Here is a 22663-nt window from a genome sequence, read left to right on the forward strand (position 1 = left end):
TGAAAGTGGTCATGTGAAGTTGGCCTCCCTTTGGTTGAGAATCTTGCATTGTAAAATTAAAGTACTGGTTCATTGTTGTATCGATTGCTGCAAGAAAAGTCTTCGTTTCATTCACAGATCTTGTTATTAACTAATGTTAGTTTGGCTCTTTTTCTTTCTCTTTTTTTTCCTCTGTCTTATATGAAATGAATGATAATTTGCATCATGGCGTCAATGACAGTAATAAGCTAGCAAAGCATAGACTAGAAATGTTTCCAGCAAGTTCTTGTTCCTGGCTGAGTTGTAGAAACACATTGGATACAATTCTCTCTGAATTGTATCGTTCTCTTGTCAACTCAGGGCCTGTGCATTGTCTGCTGATTAATACGATCTTTTATTTTGTTTTATTCTAAGCAGCCTCTATGCCATGTTGTGTTCGTGTTCAGATGTATACTGGGCAGACCGCCAGTGTCCTGGAGCGACTTGCCAGCGACGCAAGACTCTACGGTGAGCACTCGCCTGACCCCCAGAGAACCGCTCCTTTTCTAAGTAAGCTTGCAGGCGGTGCTCATGATGCCGCCGCCGCTGCTGGTGACGGCGGAGTGTTCGACAAGGCCAAGATAGACTCTGGCGTGGCGGATATGGCCGTGTTCGGATCGCCGGGGAGGCAGCAGCTGGACCCGGCCGACGACAGCCTTCTCGGTTCGCCGCAATCCCCGTCCAATGGAGGACATGCGCTGGGCGACCGTAGCTCTTCGCCATCGTCGCCGTCCATCCAGGTGACGCCCACCGACTCGCCGGCTAGATCAGCTGAAGCCACCACGCCTGTGCGCAGTGGCAAATCTGTCGTTCCACATCTTGTTGTACCATGTACGTTGCTGTTGCCTGCTAGACAAAAGTGGTCAAATTTGTTGCGTGTACTTTTACTTGAAGGACCACGGCCCCTGATATGAATCTGTGCATAACCCCCACTTTTATTGGTTGGAATGGGAAATGATTAATTTGAAAAACTTGGCATATCTTTGCCTAATGGCTAAGCAAATATCCTATCCTGTCAACAATATTGCTAGAGTTGGTTATGGGCAAGTCTAGTCCGTGTCCCAACAAAACCGATAAACATAGCTACCACGCAGCAAAATAGTGTTATGCGTGCTGTGCAATTTATTCATGATCTTCCCCGCCAAGATTTTGGGTCAGGAGTGGAGTCACAGTTCCAGCACTAGTAGCAGGGTGGGGTAGGGGTAGAACGACTCAACGTGATCCAGTTTGCAATTTGCTCACTCCCAAGAGTTCATGAGTAACTAGCTGGGTCACTTTCTAAAGACTGTGGAACACGTGACGTTTTCTTGTGTTCATCTCCTAAGGCAGACACTGTTTGCGTTCCTCCTGTTTTCTCTTGATACAGTATTTTCACTATCTGAATTTTTATTTGATGGTGATGTTTGAGAAGCTACTATGCCATCTCAGCATGCTTTGAGACCTGATAAGTTTAAACGTGCATTGGCTTCCATCTTACGTTGGTATGTGTTTTGCTCCGTTGCAGCACCCGAGCAGAGACAACAGGACTCGGAGACGGAAGCAGAAGTGCGTAGGATTGCGGCATCGTTTGACCTAGTCACCGCCGCCGCATCCATCTGGGAAATTCAAGCGAATCTGCACGCTGACCTCAACAGGCGATTATCCCACTTGGAGCAGGCCGTGCGGGACTGTGAAGACATAGCTGATCTTGAAATGGCCGATGAAAAACTGACCTATCTCTCTCAGTGTGACGAGCAGGTAGGAGAAGTCCAGAGTTCTCACAATCGGAAATACCTGTGTGACCCTGTCAGCCTCCTATTTGTGTAAACATATGTAGTCTCGATGTGGGTGTTGGAGGCTTAGCTAGGATCAAGAACTTGATAATGAATCTTATGAACAATTGCGATGTTTCATGCAGTTTCCCCCGGGTTTGGGTAGTTACTTTAGATACGTCTTTTTTCAGTCTGTCTTCCTACTCTATTTGTATCTCCGCAAAGTCACTCATTCATCTGTGTCACTGCCCCTACAGGAGACGCCGATCATCCAGGAGTGCCTACTCGAGCTGAAGAACACCACGGAGAGTGTGGAGATGGGCGAGGCAGAGCTAGCGTACATCACTGTAAAACACTGGAACAACGTGTATGACAAAGTCAATAGCAGGCTCTGCTCCGTGCGAGTGCAGGTGGACGGAGAGCGCGGCCGAATTCAGAGCATGGTTGGTGGCTATTTTTCTTCTAAAAGCAAATCCCATGTGGTCTGTGCTAGGTTGACTTAGACTCTGATTGTGACTGTTTGCGCTCAGCTGTGGTCTTCTGCACAGGCTGATCACAGTCTTTTGGTCTCCCGTAAGGATCTGTTGCTCTTGTCTATCTGTTTTACGTCGGCTGACCTTCAATGTTGTACCGACACACATGCATTCCACTGTGTGACCTTCAACGTTGTACCGACACACATGCATTCCGCTGGCTTGTCCCCAGGCGTTGCTGCATCATGCGTGTGCGACGCTGGGTGTTTGAACGTTTTTAAGTGTGCGGAATAGCCATTGACCAAAGCCTGTTTTGCTCGCCTCTGCCCTGTGCAGCTGCACGAACCACTGGAGACGTTCTCTAGGAAGATGACAACACTTCAAGAAACACTGGCTCAGGCTAGGTCATTGGTCACGGAGTGTGAGGAGCTTGATCCCGCGGACATAACACCTGGTCTGGTTGAAGACGTGGAGGTGAGCAATGTACTGTTGCCTGGTGGACTGGTACAGGATGTTGGTAGAATGTATCTTATAGTTCAATGTAGCTAGTCCTGCCACTTGAACAGCATACTAATGGGGGTAATCTTGGTCACGAAGCTCTTGTAGCCTTTCCTTCATTTAGTGTTTTGTCTTTGTTGCTAATATACCTGTGTACGGTGTGTTGTATTGATTGCGATATCAATGACTGCTGTACACCACAGCACTGACATCAATTGCGAGCAGTTCAGGTCTCTTTAGGTGGATGTTATCTATCCATGGTCATGAGATGTGATCCTTATGGTGTATGGTGTGCAGGCAATGTTTGGCTTTGAGGGCGAAGAGGAGTTTTCGCAGCTGCTAACTGACTGCGAGGCATCCATTGATTCAATTGCCGTATTCTCCAAGAGCGCTGACGTGGAGGACTACGCAAGACAGGTAGAGTGGTCATCATGCTCATGCCCGAGCTGCCATGTTACTTATCTCATGTGCATACGAGTACACCATTGTCACGGTCAAGATAATTTTCCGATTTTGAAGGTACTTGTCACATGCAGAGGCAGTCCAGTCACCGTGCAAGGCCGCTGTTCTGGTGGATGTGCTACCCAACTGTGAAGTGAACCCACCCAAACGTATTTGGATCTATGCAAACATAGGACTCAAGTGAATCCGAAAGTCAGCATTGGCATGACTAGCTTGGCTGTGACGTAGCATTTTCAAGCCCCATTGAATTCACAACATCTAACCATGTCCAGGCTTCCAGCACCGTCTCCATCACTCACCATTGCATCTATATCTCTCTTTCCCAGCTCGAAGATTCTGAAAGCCTATGGCAGGAGTTGCGAGGTCATGATTGTTTGGTCTTGGTGAACTTCCACCTGAAGAACAAGACGATGTCTGCCACGCTGGACACATGGAACCAACAGCTGGACCGTGCCGATGCACTGACGGCTTTCGACCCTCACCTTGCTGACGAGATCGAGCAGCTTCAGGTTTGTTCCTATTTGTGACTCACGTTTACTGTGCTCGCTTGCATGGTCTGTCTCCACTGTATCCACAGAGCCATGTGATTAAAACTGATTGATTGGACAATGTGTTAGTTATCCAGCCACTGGTGCCTAGTGTCACCAAAACGCTAGGACCACAGTCTGAATGATAGTCATCATCTGCTGCTGGTGGGCTTTGTGATGCAAGGAAGATTATATAAGTATCTGGCGGCTCACACATACTGCAACCTTGGGGCATACACATACGATGGCCTGGCCAACTGGAATGTAGGACGACATTTATTTAGTTAAAAGAAAAACAAGGATACTAGAAGAACTGTCAAAAGACCGACAGTTGGGAAACCATCGAGAACGTCCACCTGCCTATTAGTGTTGCTCCGCTCTGGTGGGCAAAGGGGTGATTGAGTGCTGGACTGCATGCTGAGCACAAGCTAATAGCTCAGTCAAATGTTTATGAGAGTAATCCTTGGTAGGGAGGGAACAATTTGGCAAATTTTAAAAATGTGCTTGTGCACGTATACAAATGACAGGTGATGAGAAATAGGACGCTTGTTCTGCTATTGATTCAGTTTTCTGAGGAGAAATTTTGCAGTCACATGCCATGTTGTCATAACAATCCCTGCGTGCACTCCCCACAAAACTATTTTCAAGCGCTTAGCTTTGCTCCACAGAGGGTTTCGCACAACTTCTCACTCGGGACTTGTAATCAGTCACAAGTAGATAGCTGCACACTCGGATATGCGAGCCTGGTTTCTGAGTAAAACAGGACCAAGAGATAGAAGAGCACCATGGCTTCGCTTGCTAAAGTGCCAGCAGAGAACATGACAATGAGCGTGAAAGAGGCACGCTAGATACGATGCTGTACGCGGTCCGCTTCTGAGGCTCGTGGCCACAGAGCACCTCGGCCAACAGGCAGGAACCAGGTGTGGCTGAGTCGATGGGGAAAGAACATCCTTGCACCCATAATATGCATCAGTCTGTACCAACCAGAAACTCTGGCCTTGATATCCATTTGGCATCGTCCGCTGCTATCATGGCAGTTCCATGCTGAACAATATGACTGTATCTTGGTAGTACTTGGTACGTCATTAAGTGATAATGTTCTACTAATTGTTACCATAGGCATGGCATGCCACTTGATCGGACCACCCACAAGTATAAGCCCGTGCCCATGCATTGGCCCAGATGATGGGTGCACCGTGACACGGGTGTCTAACATTGGCGCCAGCCTGCGAGCTAGAGCGAAGCCAATGTTACTCTATTTCTAAGCGAAATCAAAATGGCAACTCGTGACTGGTCATGTTACTCAGCGGTCATCCGTCAAACATTTGGGCAAGAAGAGTGAAGTAATCAGTTTGCTTGTACTGCAAGCCGTTTTTTGTTTTTTTCTGGCACTGTCGTCCTTTTTCGCTGAGCCTAATTTTAGACTTGCAGGCTTGGCGGAATATGTAGAACTGGCTTGGAGCTGATTTTGAAGCGAAAACGAATGGAGAGAGGAGCTTGAAGACGAGCAATGGTGATTCTGACAACGATGTCCTCTCAAGATGCCAGGAATTGCCTGCTGGAGATGGAGGCATCATGGCCGCCATCATCGCCCCATATGGGGCCATTCAGGCATTGCATTAGGAACCCCATGCACCACCATGCTGATTATCATGTGATATGTCATAAGAAGGATTTTGACAAGAAGAAGTATGATGCGAGAAAGTTTAAGTCCCTATGGAGTTTATTTGTATGGCCCTACACTGCTACAGATCAGTATGGATCATTACCATGATTACTAGGACTGGGCATATATGGGGAAGTCGATTTCGTGTTTGAATTACCCGCCTTGTTATCATGGTAATGCAACCGATACCGTTAAAATACCGATTACAGATCGGGGACAGACCGAGGCCAGCACTCGCACGACGTGCAAGGCAAGACTTGCCAAGACTCAAGAGTGCTAGCGCTATATAGCATAGCGGCTCATGCACCTCGCGCGGCTCATCCCTTATTTTTGGAATCAGATCGTTGATCGTAGGTAAACGAGTCGGATCGTCCTTGTCTTTCGTAGTCGTACACCACTGCACTGCACTGTCACCAGCACTAGCTAGCGCTAGTTTCTCAGCAGCAGCAGCAACACTGTAGACTGTAGACTGTAGACTGTAGACTGCACTGACTCTACGTGGATCTACGCGTACGCCTACATAAAGATGTATGCTGTGGCTGCACGTGACTGCCGAATATCGCGCGTAAAAGGTTTTACGCTCCGCGCGCGGGGCCGGGATCGGATCGGCTACTTCCAGGTCAGATAATTACGTCGTTTCCAATGAATCATTTTTGAGAGCGATGGATCAATCCGATCATGATATCAGCGCTCTTCTTGACTTTCTGTTTCTTTCAATGAAAGTCTTGATCAGGACTTGTAGACCTACTTGGGAACTTACTTCTAAAGACAAGTGCTATTCAAGATCACGAGCGCTGCTGTGCTGTGCATGTGATGAGAGTTGAAAGTGCTCTAGTGCTCGGAGACAGAGGTCTGTCCGACTGAGAAGTGAGAGGGAAAGACAACGAGCGACGCGCACTGTACCGTATGCTCAGAGAAAAGGAGAGAACTAAAGAAGAGGTCGATCACCAGCTCCGAAATAAAGAACAAGAGGTGAGGGACTGCGAATGATCAGTCAACACATACCGATTGATCAACGTGAAGTGGACTGCCATCGTTTATTCCTTCTCATCTCTCGATCATCTCCACTGCTAGTAACCCTCCCGGCACGTTTTGCGCAATCGAAATTATGATTCTGAAGAAGCCCTCGTTAGCCGTCAAATTGTGCCGCCAAGATATTCTTGTAATACTGGTCTGTACATATTAGTTTTTCCGAACGATCAGTTCACGATGCAGTATGCAACCGTCCTATTTGAATTAGCGATTGAATCGCTGCTAGCGATCGACTATTGCCAGTTAGTGCCTGTTGTAGCGACATCCCCTGATTTATTACATGCACTCTTATACCACCTTGGAGCGAGTCTTCGAGTCACAGTTGTAGAGACCAGTTGGGGTTTTTCTGGAGCTCTGGCAAAGAGGACGATGTACTAGTAACAGCCTCCAGCAGCCACGTGCTGTGTGGGCTTCTGCCTAGATCATGGTACACCGGGCCATGTACACCCTTCGAGTGCTTCCGTGCGCTTCATTGGGAGTTCTGAAACACAATATCGAGTATTGAGTGTTGCATTGTTTATTTCCGGATTTTCCAGAGGAAAGCCTTTCCTAGATGATGACAATAAAATTATGTTGGAAGTGAATAAAACTCAATTAAAATTTAAAATGTGAGGAATACATTAATTAAATAAAGAGATGGTGATATGCAATAGCGCTATAGCACAAGGAGCAGATATAGTATTTTGAAATCTGCAAGCGCATCTGATACTGTGACGGCGTCGAACCTGGTGCAGTATGCACCCCAATTTCCTTTGTACAATGTACTAGTAATTGGGTGTTGCCCTGTACCGGTGGTTTGGGATTCTTACGGCCCTCTATCAGTTCCATTCTGAATGTTGCATACGTTCCATTGAATCTTGCAGGCTGCCTAGCTGGTCTCAAAAGCTACTCCGCCGCAAGGCAAGATCTGTATTGACACCATTACAGGTGGCCATAAGTCGCATTCAGCTGAAACAACCTCACAATGAACTCGGAAACACTCGCTGATTCAGAGCTTATTTAAAAATGAAGACGTGACCACATGGCAATTGTAATGTGTACTCGAAAGGGCCCTCGAATTGCAGTCCCAGCTCTTGGTGGCCAGATGCTACTTGAACTTGTGACAGGTGCACTGTATCTTTTACTAGTTGACTGGTCGTGCTAGTCAAGTTTGCATCACAGTGTGGTGCTTTCACAGTAATTCCTAAAAACAATCCTCCTTTTTGTCCCCGCAATGGATATTCTCATACTAAATGACTGGTATTCGTATTCTTTTTATGTTCTAACTATTTTGATTTCAGGCCCTATTCGGCGAAGACTCGCCGGAGTGTGACTATGCAGTTGGGTTGCTGGGCGAGTTGGAGGAACTGTGCACGGTAAGGGTATGGGCAGGGCACATGAAATAGTGAAGAGCATAATATTCTGGAGACCTGCATGATGCGCTGCCTCGGCACCACAAGCAGTTGATACTGTAAGCCGAGTAATTCCAGGCAGGGAAACCGCTTAGTGATTCCCTAGCCAACTTGATTTGGAGACAATGTTGAAACAACAACAAATGTTAGTGATGGCAGGCTCAATATGAACTGAGATGTAGCGACTTTGGCGGTACTATTGGAGGAAGTTGACTGCTCCTCGTAAGACTTAGGCAAACAGAGTTTTAGGTCTTAGTCAGACGGAATTTCCGCATCCCTAGGAACCCCACCACCACCAAGTGTCAAGACTCAAATTCAGCTTGTAAAGCAGAGGGAGGTGTGTAAGCCAGACTCACCACCAAGTGGTTGAAGACCGACAATCGCATTCGCTGCAGCCATGTTGTCCTCTTTGCCTGGTCACGAGTTCCGAAATCTCTGTTAGGTCTATGACCACGTGTGTGCATGTCTCATATCACAATCTTCTTATCCCTGTGCCTCTCCTTGCGTGCAGTCATCGACTGCGCGAAGTCAAGATCTAGCTCCGCTCTTGCGTGCAAGCGAAAGCCAGCGCTGGAGAGTGCTGGAACACGCCAGTGCCAGCGTACAGCGACTGCAGGAACTCAGCCAGCAAATGCTGCCCAGTCAGAAGCTAGAGGAGCTGCGCAAGCTTGTTGGCAGGATTGAGGTGGATGTGAAGTCGTTCGGTGCACTCCTGGACAGTGTGGATGAAGTGCACGTCGTGGAACACACTATACAGGTGAGCACTGATAGGAAGTGCACCACTTTACATGTCCAGTGCTGTCCAGTGCTGCCGAATCTCCCGCGCTTGCAAGACCTGTGGGGTCCTCTGCCGGCTGGATATGAACACTGGGCGTACAGTCATGTATGTGACACACTTCACGCCATGGCAGTCCTGTGCCACTGCCACCAAGAGTTTCCACAGACAGAAGAAGTTTGTAAGCCTTTAATGTGCGTAGGCGTTTTAGGCTTACACTGAGCCTTTTTATTCAGCATTATTCTGCATTATTCTGCATGGGTTGATGCGTCTTCTATCTTTTGGACAAAGCCGCTCTCTTAAAGTCTAGATGACTCATCATCAGTGGCTAAACACAAGTTTCAGTGGAATGTATGATCACGAGGGCGGGTCTTTTTGTTGCTGTGCACTGTCAATGAGCTGGATGCGTCGCCTGAAAGCTGACCGTCCGGGTGGTGCAATGTGTTTGAATGCTATTGTAACACTCTTGTTCAATTCTTCACTGTTATCCTGTGCTCCAAAGTCTATCCAGGCTGATCTGCAGGCAGCATGTCAGCAAAAGGAAGCTCTCCACGACCAGGTAGCTTCAAGTGATCTGGACACAATGACTACCAGTATGGAAGCTATCTCTGCTAAGGTAAGGAATATCTGACTGATTGAACACAAGAGCTACTCAAAGGAAAGTAGGGCTTTTTGAGTGCATTTATGTGTATGTGAAAGGTTACTCAAGAATTGCCCTCAATCTGCTTATTGTTTTGCAGCATCGGGCAGTTCAATGCTTGTTTGAGTATGTATGGTTGTGCACACAAGGTATTGAGGACATCGGGAGCAGGTATTGCGCGATTGCGGGTGGATGGGTGATGTAATCGGCTGTCCTTGCAAATACTGTTACCTTTGTTGTAAAATGATGTGTTGTTTTCCCGGGTTTCGGCGTCTTCTTATTCGTCTCTGTCAGAGCAGTTTGCTTTTCCGTCTTGTAAATATAAATAATGTAACAAACAAGTCTTGTCCTTTGTGTCCTGCGCCCCGGGGAACGGAATGGCTGAGATTCCGTAACACTTTCCTACTTCAAGTACAACAGCAATCTCCTTCAAGAAAGACGTAGCAAAGTTGCTAATGGACTCGGATGGAGAGCCAAGAATAAATCAATAGAAAAGAAAAAGGACCAAGAAACTGCAAGTTACGCTATAATGTCCACTAACACCACCAGTTACTAAACAATCAGCTCATGCGATAACATTGCACGACACAGACCGACTGTACTGACGTTCTACAACTAACTGGCTATCAGCTCTAGCACATTTAGGATGCACACTCCAACAGCCTCACCTTCCCCTCCTATGTTATCATGTAACTTAGAACCTTCCAAGTTGGAATGCTGTTGGAGTGCGCATCCAAGATGTACTAGAGCTAATAGCCAGTTAGTTGTAGAACGTCAGTACCGTCGGTCAGTGTCGTGCAATGTTATCGCATGAGCTGATTGTTTAGTAACTGTTGGTGTTAGTGGACATTATAGCGTAACTTGTAGTTTCTTGGTTCTTTTTCTTTTCTATAAAGTTGCTAATTCTGATATTAAATTTGATGCATTTTGGCCATTTCAATCATAGGTCAACTTGGAGTTGAAGCGACTCTCTGCATTCCAGAGCATCTGGGCCACTCGATTGACACGCAGCGCCTCACTTCAGCAGCAGCAGGCAGCATTGCAGGCAGCTCTGAATGGTTTGTCGCAATTCAACAACTGGAACAGCACGTATCGCGCCGCCGTACGTCTCTTGCAGGTAAGCTTCCGAGATGGACGGGGGAGGGGGGGGGGGGAGCCGGGTCTGGGAATTGGAGGGGCGGCAATGCTTACAAATTGAGATGACGCTTGTGGCCGTAACCCTTTACCCAGCACCAACAGCAGATTTTGGATGAGTGTGCTCTACCGGTTTAGAGTAAAGGTGTACTCCAGTTTCCGATAGTGTTAACAAGCACAGTGTTAATTGTGTGTGTGTGTGGCCGGTATGCTTGTATGGGTGTGATTTGTTTCTTCTCCATTGGCTACAGGGTAGTCCTCAGACTGCGACGGCTGTGGAGCAGACGTTCCTCTTGCTCAATGACTGTGACTTCAGTCTACTGGAGTACATCAGTGAGCCATTCTCGGGGCGCATCTCCGACGAAACGCAAGCGTTGGGCCGGCAGGGCAGCGAACTTCTCCTGATTTGGCAAAAGTGGAAGGATGCGTATCAACTGTGGTCGGACGTCCTCGCCGGACAGCAGACCATCGTTCAGTTTTTGGAAAGCGTCAAGAACTGCTGCAGTGGTCAGCTGCTAGCCTCGCTGTCTTCTCTGGATCTCCTCAAGGTACTGTAGATTGGTGACGCAGCTATCATGGTGGACATGTACTGTGCGTTTGTTTATGGGAAAGCAGCTTCACATGCACGTCAGGCCGACATGCTGTCAATACATCAAAAATCATTGTTATGAAATAAGTCACAGGAGAAGAATCCTGAAAAAATGTGATACTGATAGATGTGCATGGTCGTGAGATCTCACTTTCTATCCTGCCGACCACAGTTCTTCTTTTTGTGTCGATAGCACTGTGCGTGCTCTTCTTCTGTGTAGATCTGTGGGAATATTGTTGTGCGTGAGTTGAATTGATGGTCTGTATACTCTTGTGTTGTTTCAGAATCAGTTATTGTCATACGGCGAAGAAGTAGCTCACATATCCAATCTGCTATCCAACTCTATCGGAAATCTAATACCGGAAAAGTTCAGGACAGAAGTCGAAGCATTACCATCCGCTTTGAAGCAACGCTACACGTCTGTGAAGGCACTTGCCGATGTCTTCTTTCCAGCAGCAAAGGCAGCCAGTCATCTCCAGGCTAGCATTGCTCAGGTGACGCCGGCTGTTACGGAAGGCCTTGCGTGTCTGACGCGGCTAGGAGCTGTGCTTGGGCCTCATGATGCCATTGTTGCCGCACAGGCATCCATGAAGGTATGTTGTCTTGTTGCTTGAATTACTAGTAGCATTTCACGGGCATGTACAGTGAGCGAGTGACTGGATCAATAAGGGAGATTGTAATTTGTAGCAAAGAAACAGAGATGTAGCGGTGTGTATGGTACCGGGCCACAATACTAGTACACTTCACTACGTACATGCACTGTTACAATGTTACATGCCCTTGCTACATCACTCATGGCGAAAAGGCATCCTCGCCCGAGGGAGGTACTTAAAAAGTAATGATGGACCTTAGCCTCCCGGACTCTAAGTCAGCAAGTATGCAGCTTGAGTCACTGCAAGTGCAGCGCTGTGCAGCGAGTCCGTCACTTCGCCGAAGCATCCCAACTGATGATGTAATCGCATCCCAACTGATGATGTAATCGCGTAAATTCTATATACATGTACATGTGAGAGTTGACATTTTTGTATAGGAATTCCATTGGTGGAATCCGCCGACCGACTGTATTATCCTGTCTTAGGTCGGAAAGTCACTGGGGCGACTCATGAGATGGCATATGGCTGTCATTTTGTGGGAGTTGGGGTATGCTGTGCTATGGCATGCAAGTTGTTTTGCTGGGCATTAATTAAGAAAAGAAGAAGAGGACTTTCCTGAGCCGCATTGATGTATCCTCCTTCTCTGGCTCCAATTCTGGAAAGAAAGCCGATAAGTTTGTCCCCTAACTCTCTTCCCGCTGGAGAGAGCAAATCAACAAGTAGTAATACTAGAAGTTCTAACAGGAGGGTGGGTAGGTATATGGACCCACGATTGGAGATGTGCTCATTAACGATGTCCTGTGACAACATCACCTGTACTCTATTTATGTGTGGGTTTTGATATCGCTGTTCATACCTGTGCGTCTGCTTTGGTTTGCAGGAGTGCTTCACTGGTGACTGGACCCTGGAGAAGTTAGATACCGTCATTGAAAGCTGCTATGAAATGGGAACAGAACTTTCTGGTGCCCTGGGCCGTGCTGAGCTGAGGGCCAGCCAGTTTCCTGAGTTCTCAGACGTGATGGAGCACGTCAGCAACCTGAAGCGGGAAGTAGAGCGGCTGGGTGACCTTCACAAAGACACGTCCGGTGCTCTCGAGGAGCTTGGTGAAATGTGGTCGCAGCTGGAGGGTAGCTGCGGAGAGCTTCGGGCCTACGTCAAAGATTGCCGCAAGGTATTCCCAACTACTCAAGAACTGGAGAACGCGGCGAGTCGGCATGAAGTCTGTGCTACCAGGCTTGATGTGAGTGGCCTAATTTGTCCTATAGCAGACCACACCAGTGTTTTCATTCAAGAAGTGCATGTATATTTGGGGTCCTTGATTCACTACCCAGGGATGAATTTACTGTCATGTTTATGCATAGCAATTTTTGCTGTGCAAAATCTCAATTGTGGCGTAAGCTACAAAAAGCATGGATAGCCTGTACATGTATGTATGGCAGTTTTCTGCATGTCACTGTGATTTTTGAGTAGCAGTAGATCGATTTTGCGTAGCAAACTGCGATGCGATACCGGATAAATTCATCCCTGCTACCCATGAGGCTTTCTAGAATTTTGGTACTCTTGTTGCAGGTCACCCAGCTTTCAGTGTGATCAGATATGATTACTAGTATTTCCTTCAAGTCTATTCCATGTTTCCACAAGTCCGCAGTGATACAGGGTCATTTTAAAACAAAACAAGGCTACTTTTGCTGTTATTCTGAGTTTCATTGATATCCACCAATCTTTAGACAACAATGGTGGTGCTAGTTGTACATACCTAGATTGTAGGAGAGGAGCAAGAAAAACCCGGCATGTCACTTTAGCGCAGCAGATAAAGGCGCCATGCCATGCCGTGGGGTGACAATTTTTTTGCAGGAAGAGTATGTGTGAAGTTTCTTTTTCATCAACAACTTTCGTGGCAATTCCCATGAATTTATTTTACACCCCTGACCGTCAGACTTCATTCTCATCCCGCACATCATCCTCTCCCCTCACGTCCAGGCATGGCGCTTTCGTCTTCGCCTTCATCTGCCGCGCTAAATTGCCACGCCGTTTTGTTTCTCTTGCCTCTCTCCTACGATAACCCTAGGCAGGTATCACTAGTGGCATCATTGTTTGTCCAAAGATTCGAGCATAACCATGAAACCCGGGATACCGGCAAAATATAACCTTGTTACATCGCTGACTTGTGTCACCTGGCTCTGCCCTCACAGTACCGAACACTATTTAAATGTAAACAGCAACTTTAATAGCTTGTGCCGTATGCGTCCATGTAGGAGCTTCGCACCTCTATCCGAACGGCCCAGCGTAAGGCAATGTTAGTCCAGGGCAGTGTTGGAGAGCTACAGACTCGCTGCGAATCGGACGGACCCCTGTGTGATCGCCTGACTCGTCAGTACCGTGATGTCAAGGCCTTCCCAATAGCCCTTGAGCTAGTGGTGAGTGTGGACTGGTTTACATGGCCGGTCAGCTGATCGGCTGCTCGGTTCTGCTTCTATTTTCATTGTTGTATCTGCATCACCTACTTTTGTATACCTTCCTGGCAACAAGACCTCACTGCGAAGTGACTTTGACCATGACATATTGATGAGCAGACTAACTCAATAAGGCTACGAATAGATTAACTAATATGGCTAAGAAGCAATTTGTCCCATTGCCTGTGCACTGTAGGCCGTGCTGCTCTTCCTGCTGGTCTAGGTTTGGGCTGTGGCCAAATTAGTATCTCACGTCATGGTGGCATTGTTTGCTTCCTGTATTGTTTTTACTGTGCAGGGTAAGCTGCTGGAAGTTCTTGTCAACAGTGGGATAGTACAGCCGTTGCTACTAGCGAATGAGGCCGATCTTCAGAACGAATCCATCAAGTGCCAGGTAATAGTTGAAGTATACTGGAGCATGTTGAGTCCTAAGTGTGCTGAAAATGGAAAATCTTTGCATTGTGTGCATTCTGTGAAGTGTGAACCCCAAATTGAAAATTAAGATTACACAGTGTAGGATGTACTACATGAGTACATTATTTGATATTTCCTATTTGCTGCATTCTAAAGCTATAGCATAGAAACAGCACACCTAGACTAGTAGCTTACACCGGTGGCACTTTTCTTAATGCCTTTTCTATTAGCTAATTTGTTTTGCGGATCCATGTGCGTTCCGTTTTCTTCTGTGCCTCCACAGGTTGCTAGCCAGTCTTTGGCTGGCCTGCGTAAGAGACTAGACAACATGAATGCTTCCATTCAGGCATCCTATGGTAGTGATGGGGAGCTTACCAGTCTTGCTACAGAAGAAGGTGTGGTGAGGCAACAGCTTGAGCAACGGCTGGCAACCGTCTCGCGGTTACGAGAAATGTGGAGCAAGGCCAAGAAGGAGATCTCGTCTGTGATGGAATGGACTCGGGCGACAGAGGCTGAACTGGAGACGCTCTTGACAGAAGATATCGCCGAAATGTCCTCGTGCAGTGAGCAACTTGGAAGAATGCAGGTAGGTTCAAATGCCCTGCAATAAGCAAGTTCTAGTTGTATGTCAGTGAGAAAAGGGATTGTACATACTAGATAGTGGCTGTGATAAATCGGTGAACGTCGGCAAGATATTGCTCAGTGGCATACTCAACTGGGCTGTCAGGGTGAAGATGTGCCCACCATTTTTCTACTTCACCCTGCTTTGATGCTATTATGACGGAAAGTGGTGGAGAAGTCTTGTAACGTATTGACAGGCCCCGTGCTGTGTACGTAGTCTGGTATTGAGTGTTGGCTCTTGGGTTTCTTGCAGGGTCTGGTGTCTCAGGCACAGCAACACCAAGAGAAGATGAAGCAATTTGGCGCCCAGTTTGCAAAGCTGGAGTCGATTGCTCCTCCACGCAGTACTATACCGAGACCACCTCCGTCTCGGTCAATTGACACCATTGAGGAAGGGGACGAGGAAGAGGATAAAGATGCTCCCAGATCTGATATCGAGGCCCTGCAACAGAGATATGCAGATAGCAATCATCAGCTTGAGGCTCTGCTGCAGAAGCTATCGGCCCGTCAGGCTCTACTTCTGGAGAAACTCAAGCACTGGAGCCAGGTGTGGACCAGAGTGGATTACATGCGAAAGGTCTGTGAGCAAGTACAGGAGGGCCTGTCTCAAGTCAACACAGCCTCTATGCAGTACGCAAGGTGGCCCGAAGAGATGGAGCGGGTGAAGGTGAGAGAGACTCAAACGTTTATCATTCTGATTGTTGCACGTGAGAATATCTTGTCGTTGTGACTTGTGGTGTACGAGTAAGCCTGTCAAACCTATGGTAGCCAGTTTAGGAGGTGATGCTTCTGAGAAAGGTAGTGATGCTATTCAGAAGGCTAGTGCTGCTGCTGCTGCTGCACTTGGTACTTTGCCAAATGCAGCTTGTGTGGAGCCACTACTCCTGGTGAACTGCCGCGAATGCTTTTTAAAGTTGGCTACACCTTTTATCTGTTCTTGCAGGAATTGGAGGAAGTGCTCACTTCGGAAACGGTGATGACAAGCCTTCAATCCCTCATCGAGAGCATTTCGGATGATGACGCCAGCGACGGTGATGATACGGATGGCTCAGGTTCGGCGAGGATACGCGCCGTAGTAGCTCATCGCCAGGCATTGCTGGATGGTGTGATGGAGTGTCGACAGGAACTGAACAGCATGGCAGTCGTCAAGGTCACCTACCGCGGAAAGCTGATGGAGGTGGAGACTGGCAACAAGCAGGCAGCCATGAAGTACAAGCAGCTTTGCCGCCCGCTAGACACCTGGGATGCAGTTGGAGAATACAAGTGCAGTGCAGTGGTACGTGATGTGATGTGGTGTGAACTTTAGATTGCTCCCCATCATCCTGGCTTCGGGAACTTTCCCATTGTAGTGTGCAGAGAAACTCAGAAAGTGCTGTACATCTATGTGGAATTGCGTGTACCAACTCCAGTGTAACTGATCAGCTAGATCTAGGCCATGCTTAGTGTGAGCTGTGTTTGTGTGGGTATTATTGTGTGCATGTTGAACCAGTTGTGTCGACATGTCTATTCAATGTGGTGCACCTGCTGCGTATGTTTGTTGATGATGGTATGTATGCTCATGTATGGGTACACACATGCGTATGTGTGTGTGTGTATGTGTCTGTCTATCTGTCTGTTTGTCGGTATGTCTGCCTGTGTCTGTGTCTCTGTGTGTGTGTGTGTGTGTGTGTGTGGGTGTGGGTGTGGGTGTGTGTGTGTGTGTGTGTTTATAGTCTTTGCGACAAGCCTTGTCTGAACGGCAAGGCCAGCTTGCAGAACTGCAGGGCCTCTTCGGGCGTATGGAGCACCACATCGTTGACGACTCGGCCACGAACACTCGTCACACGCAGTGTCGCAGCCAGTATGAACAGTTGACGGAGAAAGCTGGCCAGTTAGCCGATGCCCTGACCTGTGGTGAAAACCAACACAATGAGTAGGTTCTATGGATTATAATCTTCTTCCACTGTGCTGTGTATGTGACGTTCTGCTCCCGTATTCTGGTTAGAGTTTAGTCAACTGTTACTTCATGTTAGACCTACTTCATGTACCTATACACCCTGTGTACTGGTCCTCTTCTCTATGTCTTTAATTGTTTCCTTTTGGCTGCCTGTGTGCAGTGTAACATGATGACAAATTTCTCCCTGCTCCTGTGTTTTCATTCTATATTCAAGGTTCCAAGACTCCTGCGTGGCGCTATCGAATTTGTTTGCACGGTGCAATCGGCTGGAGGGTGACTTGAGCGGCTGTGACAATGAGGCTGATTTGCAAGCACATTTACAGGACCTTTCTGTAAGTAGCTGGTGGTCATCGAAACCTAATTCTGACAGATATAATGTACTGACAGGTATTATTTGAAAGTTGAATCAACAAAGAATCAGAACATCGGTAGCATGGACCCCCCCCCCCCCCCCCCCCACACACACACCCACCCACCCACCCACACTTATATCAGGCAGAAGTTTCACTTTTGTATGGCAGCTCCGGGTAGAGTATGCATGGCTGTCCTCGTTACTGTTTCTGTACCAGTTTTTCTCACTGGGGCACAAATATCAAATGCAGGGTGGAAATCACAGGTTTTTAGAGTTCTGGGCTCAATAGTGACTACTGTTGGAATCATATCCATCTCCACTGTGGACATAGAAAGCAGTGATGCTCGTTGCCTGGCATGGTGGTACTCTGTGCGAGTGTGCTACTCTCTCTCTCTCTCTCTCTCTTTCATTTTCCACGCTTGTAATATGATACATTTCTGTATTGTTTATCCCTTTCTCTTTCTGTGTGCCAGGCGTTGTCCACACGTCTAAATGCTAGTGAAGCGGACGAACGGCGAATAGGCGAACTCGCTGGCAGTCTGCAGAGATCCTCCGTACACCACTCCCATGCAGCCGTGGCAGAGCTAACGGACAGTCTTGATCGCGTGCGCGCAAGCCGTCAGTCTTGCCAGGCACTCCTGGCCGAGCTGAGACGAGAGTGGCAGGGTGTCGGGGGCAAGCTGCCAGCTGCTCGGCGTGTCCTCCGGGATGCTGAAGTAGCGCTGGACGAGCTGCAGGGCATCACCGAAAGGCGTGTCCCTGTTGGCAGTGATGTCAGGACAAATGGCGATGCCTTCAGTGCCGCTCTGGTATGTCTAAATCATCTTGATCGTTGCCATCCTCAGAGAACTTCAGGTAGTTTGCGGCTTCCCGGCCCAGGTCTGACGATGGTCTCAGTTCCTAACTAAATTGCTGGAGTGAGAGATACAAGCAGTCGTTCTGAGGAGTGGCGTACACGGTGCACACGTTTACATGATTGTGTAGATACTACAAGATAGAAGGCAGTGTACAGACAAGGGGTTGTGCAGATTGTGTTTCATGCTGATACCAAGTGTGAAACAGATACACAGTCTTGCCACTGTTTTGTAGCATATGATGTTATACATGTCCTACAGTAATGAGTAGCTGCCCGCAGGTGATCTTCTCCTTTTGTCAGGCCGAACGATATGGGCTGTTATATTTGGACACTACCGTAGTGACACGCATATAAGCACATGTGCCTATGCCCGGGCATAAGCGCACCCTCACAAATAAGCGCACCCTCACAAATAAGCGCACCCTCACAAATAAGCGCACCTTCACAAATAAGCGCATGGGCTTATAAGTGAACCTAAATGCTGTCCATCCCGCGACACACAGACACCACAAAAACACCATGTTCACATAGTTCAATGTGCATTGCGGTATTGCACTTTTTGCATAATTATGCAAGGTACCGGTACACTAGAAACTGAAGCGCATGTGCCTATGTGCGAGACAAAACGACCCGCTAAAAAATAACGCAAAAACGCAAAAACTCGCTCATAAGTGCATGTGCCTTTATGTGCGTCACTACGGTAGTAGTCCTGATCTGATTCACCTTCCTAGTGATCTGTAGTAGTCCTGATCTGATTCACCTTCCTAGTGATCTGTAGTAGTCCTGATCTGATTCACCTTCCTAGTGATCTGTAGCAGTCCTGATCTGATTCACCTTCCTAGTGATCTGTAGTAGTCCTGATCTGATTCACCTTCCTAGTGATCTGTAGTAGTCCTGATCTGATTCATTTTCCTAGTGATCTGTAGTAGTCCTGATCTGATTCATTTTCCTAGTGATCTGTAGTAGTCCTGATCTGATTCATTTTCCTAGTGATCTGTAGTAGTCCTGATCTGATTCATTTTCCTAGTGATCTGTAGTAGTCCTGATCTGATTCATTTTCCTAGTGATCTGTACGTGTAACTGTTATGTGCTTTTCTGTTGTGTTACGGCTTCTTGGCTGCTTGTGCGGTGGTTGTACAGAGTCGAGCGTGTCATGAAGCCTCCGAGGCCAACAGAAGCCTGCAGAACCTGAGCGCTTCGCTATCGACAAAGATCAGCAATACGCTTGGTGTACCGGAGAGGTTGAAAATCCACTGGGAGCGATGGAGTCGACTGGAGGCTGAGGTAAGAACGTGTAATCCTTTTTAATGGCTTTCATTATGCTGTGAGAGTCATTTAAAAAAGCCATGCTTGCTTCTCTTGTGCATGTGCCAGTTGTGCGTGCCCACGTTTCCCATGCCTGGTACATGCGGGTACATGCATGCACGACTCTCCATGTGAAGGTGATGTCATGCGCGCGACGTGTCCTTTTCTAGCACCCCATCGGTGCATGCAGCTGGTGTCTGCTGTGCTGATGCTATTTCACAATAGGCATGGTTGTATGGGGTTTGACACACAGTTTACATTACATTGTACTGCTGCTGCTGCTGTGTTATGTGTTATGTGTCCAGGCAATGGCTAGTCAGGAGCAGGCGTCAGACAATCACGACAAATGGACTGGACACTGGCATGATGTTGAGCTGATCGAGCAGTGGATATCAGGTGTTCTCAAGAACATCAGGACACTGCGCGCCACGTCGCTGTCATCTGCATGGAAACTGAGGGCCACGGCTGAAGAACTGAAGGTTAGTATAGTATCAGTCGCGGCTTTGGAAAACTGAGCACTTATGAAGGTCAGGCGCGGGAGATGAACCCCATGCCATACGCTACAGTGACTGTTGATGATGATTAGTTGATTGCAGGAGGTGCCCTTGTTCACATTTGAATTCGTGTGTGTGCAACGCTTATGCGAGCACTTGAAGACTCACATGTGCCCTGCATTCTTTTTGCAAGTGTCCACCAAACTCGTAATGCAGCCTTTCCTATCTTGTGATGAAGTTGGGCTGTTTTGGACGCAGCAAATAATCTGTCATGTCAGCCTTCCCTGCATGCAGTCCACTAGGGCGTGGCGTCTAACCTCTTTCATACCTATTGTTTATACCATTGTACTGTGTCCCAGCAACGTTATAGCCCGTTCGTATTACTGCTGTATGTGTATTACAGATGCTGTTGTCAACAAGCTCTCTCGACGAAAACACGTGTACAGCTCAGGGTGCTATTCTAACTCAGCTAGTATCCGAGGCGGATGAGTTTTGTCGACTTGCGCCGCACTCTGAGGCCAATGAGGTCCATGCACAGAGACTTGGTGGACTAGAAGAACAGCTACAGACTCTCGGAGAGGAAGCTCAGGTTCTTCAAACAACAACTAACGTAAGTTCCAGTGACTAGCAGTGCATGCACGTCAGTTTTGTTTTGTTTTATCTACTGGTGTGCGATTGAAAACCTTTCAGTGGAATAATGTTGTGCGTGGGGTTGATACATGTTTAGTCTTCTCCTCCGGGACACTTTCCGATTTCATTAGGAATCTCCTGCTTTTAAAATACTTGGTCCGCCCAGCTAAAATTGGCGCTTATCTTCTCACTTGGTTTTTTGGTGTTTTGCCTGTGCCACACGGCATGGAACCACCGATTCACCATCCGAACATGACCATTGACCATTGCATCCGACGCCATGGCAGCACAAACCATCACAGAAGTTGCGATCGGTTCGTTTGAGTCTTTTTGACGGAGCTGCCGCCGACGAACACTTCCGTCAGCGCAAGAAAACACTGCAACCTCCGCTCGAGTCCGTAAAATAGGTCAGGATGTTCGCATTTCAGAGCGATGGAGAATATAGTTTCTGTCTACTTCCAGCTGTCTGATGGCAAGGATTGTTTACCCCGGGGAGGTTTAGAAAAGCTGAAAAAGCGCTTCGCGAGCTTGAATTTGAGTGCTTGCACAGTACAGCGCCTAGTGAAGGGCTATCACCAGCAAATCGCTGACGAAGAAACTGCAGCTCATGTCGATGTCTCCAGTAAGTGAGACCAATCCGGCGGACACACTTTGAAGCTCACAGAGGACAGGGCAAAGGAGCTTATCAAAGGAAACACCAAGTCCTGAGAGAAACACTCGTGCAAAAGACTTTCAGGAAACTAGCCGAAAAGCCTGGTGCACGGCGTTGTAGGTGCAGTACGCACAGGTGCTACATCAAGCGCGGAAGCTATCACTGCGCTGCATGTACAAGCACCAGCGGCTCGCGTACGCGTGGGTACGGGTGCTGATCAGCAAGTACGATAAGCGCAAGAGGTGATTTGAAAAAAGGACACTGATATGGCGTTGCCTTTTTGTCTCAAACAAAGTCGCATTATTGCGACGAACGGGGATAACACTTACAGTCAACATGCGGGCAGTCTCACTCAGCTTCTGATGGGAAGGTGACAGGCAGGCACTGCCTTTGAGCGTGATTCGAGACAAGTAGAAGTGGAACAAGCTATGAAACGACCCGTGCAGCAGTTGTCCGGATCGTACGTTTTGAGCTCTTCCTCCAGCGACGATAGTGGCGAGGAGGATGTGTAACTTGCTTGAATTTTCGACTGAGTTGCTTACTGACATGTAAATAATCATGTATATAGTGCTTTGTGATCGTGGCTTGCTTCAAATATTAGTATTTCTTTCCTGAGACAAGTGTGAAGATAAGCGCCAATTTTAACTGGGCGGACCAAGTACACACATAGAGACAAGAACCTATATACATGTGTTACAAAGAAACTATAAGTTTCATTTTCGCTGGCTCTCAAGAAAGGACATGGCTACCGGATACTTGTCTTACCATGCCTTCAGCATACAAAATTGATACACAATAGAACGGCTTTGCAAATCACGCATGGTCCTACTTGGGAGAGTGACGATGGAGTCTAAAGTCTATAATTTGCCTTGCCATAATCTCAAACTTTGAGTAGACAATTTTTTGAATTTTGCCTCTGCTCCAATTCCACAATTCAAGGATAAGTCTGAGGAAGGCATGTCTTCCTCGGGTTCCATTTTCATGTGACTAGTGCATGCTGGAGTGTGCACTTTTGGTACGGAGCCGCAATGTTCGCTTTTCCTATTTGCTTGTGTGTTTTGCAGGCACGCCTAGAACTTCTCAACAATATAGATGGCTTTATTGACATGCTCACGTCATTGAACGGAGCAGCAACCTCTAGTGCCGAAAGTCTGGGAAGTACTGGAGTACGATCAGCGTCTCTCTGGTGCTTACAGGTTAGATTCCTATACCTAGAATGATGTCTAATTTCTCGTTGTCCCCACTCAGTCGTACAGTCCGTAGTGTCCCTCTTGTATTACTAGTGCGGAGTTGCAGAAGGCTATTTTGTGGATAGGGTCTGCACGTCCCATCACTCCGCATTCGCCGTCTGTGTGGGTGGGGGTGGGGTGGGGTATTCCAGTAGGGTGGGTGGAAAGAGTA

At 47.6% G+C, this 22663-nt stretch overlaps 1 protein-coding gene across 3 annotated transcripts in view; it reads left to right on the plus strand.

The window, feature by feature from the left end:
- The window catches only part of LOC135830872 (uncharacterized), a 45925-nt gene that overhangs the window by 21213 nt on the left and 2049 nt on the right, over window positions 1-22663 (plus strand). For 2 of the 3 annotated variants that reach the window (XM_065343080.1, XM_065343081.1), the window contains exons 24-48: window positions 426-849; window positions 1523-1755; window positions 2027-2212; window positions 2579-2716; window positions 3038-3157; window positions 3529-3711; window positions 7708-7782; window positions 8330-8575; window positions 9096-9209; window positions 10180-10350; window positions 10619-10915; window positions 11241-11549; window positions 12430-12789; window positions 13805-13966; window positions 14301-14396; window positions 14700-15002; window positions 15291-15704; window positions 15981-16313; window positions 16750-16949; window positions 17188-17305; window positions 17799-18134; window positions 19322-19465; window positions 19792-19965; window positions 20384-20590; window positions 22327-22458. In XM_065343080.1, the coding sequence (XP_065199152.1) occupies window positions 426-849; window positions 1523-1755; window positions 2027-2212; window positions 2579-2716; window positions 3038-3157; window positions 3529-3711; window positions 7708-7782; window positions 8330-8575; window positions 9096-9209; window positions 10180-10350; window positions 10619-10915; window positions 11241-11549; window positions 12430-12789; window positions 13805-13966; window positions 14301-14396; window positions 14700-15002; window positions 15291-15704; window positions 15981-16313; window positions 16750-16949; window positions 17188-17305; window positions 17799-18134; window positions 19322-19465; window positions 19792-19965; window positions 20384-20590; window positions 22327-22458 (5475 nt within the window). The remainder of the gene's footprint in view (window positions 1-425; window positions 850-1522; window positions 1756-2026; window positions 2213-2578; window positions 2717-3037; window positions 3158-3528; window positions 3712-7707; window positions 7783-8329; window positions 8576-9095; window positions 9210-10179; window positions 10351-10618; window positions 10916-11240; window positions 11550-12429; window positions 12790-13804; window positions 13967-14300; window positions 14397-14699; window positions 15003-15290; window positions 15705-15980; window positions 16314-16749; window positions 16950-17187; window positions 17306-17798; window positions 18135-19321; window positions 19466-19791; window positions 19966-20383; window positions 20591-22326; window positions 22459-22663) is intronic. The other variant, XM_065343082.1, reaches the window with a different exon arrangement.

Source organism: Sycon ciliatum, chromosome 1, assembly GCF_964019385.1.
Source record: "Sycon ciliatum chromosome 1, ocSycCili1.1, whole genome shotgun sequence".
Classification (NCBI taxonomy): Eukaryota; Metazoa; Porifera; class Calcarea; order Leucosolenida; family Sycettidae; genus Sycon; species Sycon ciliatum.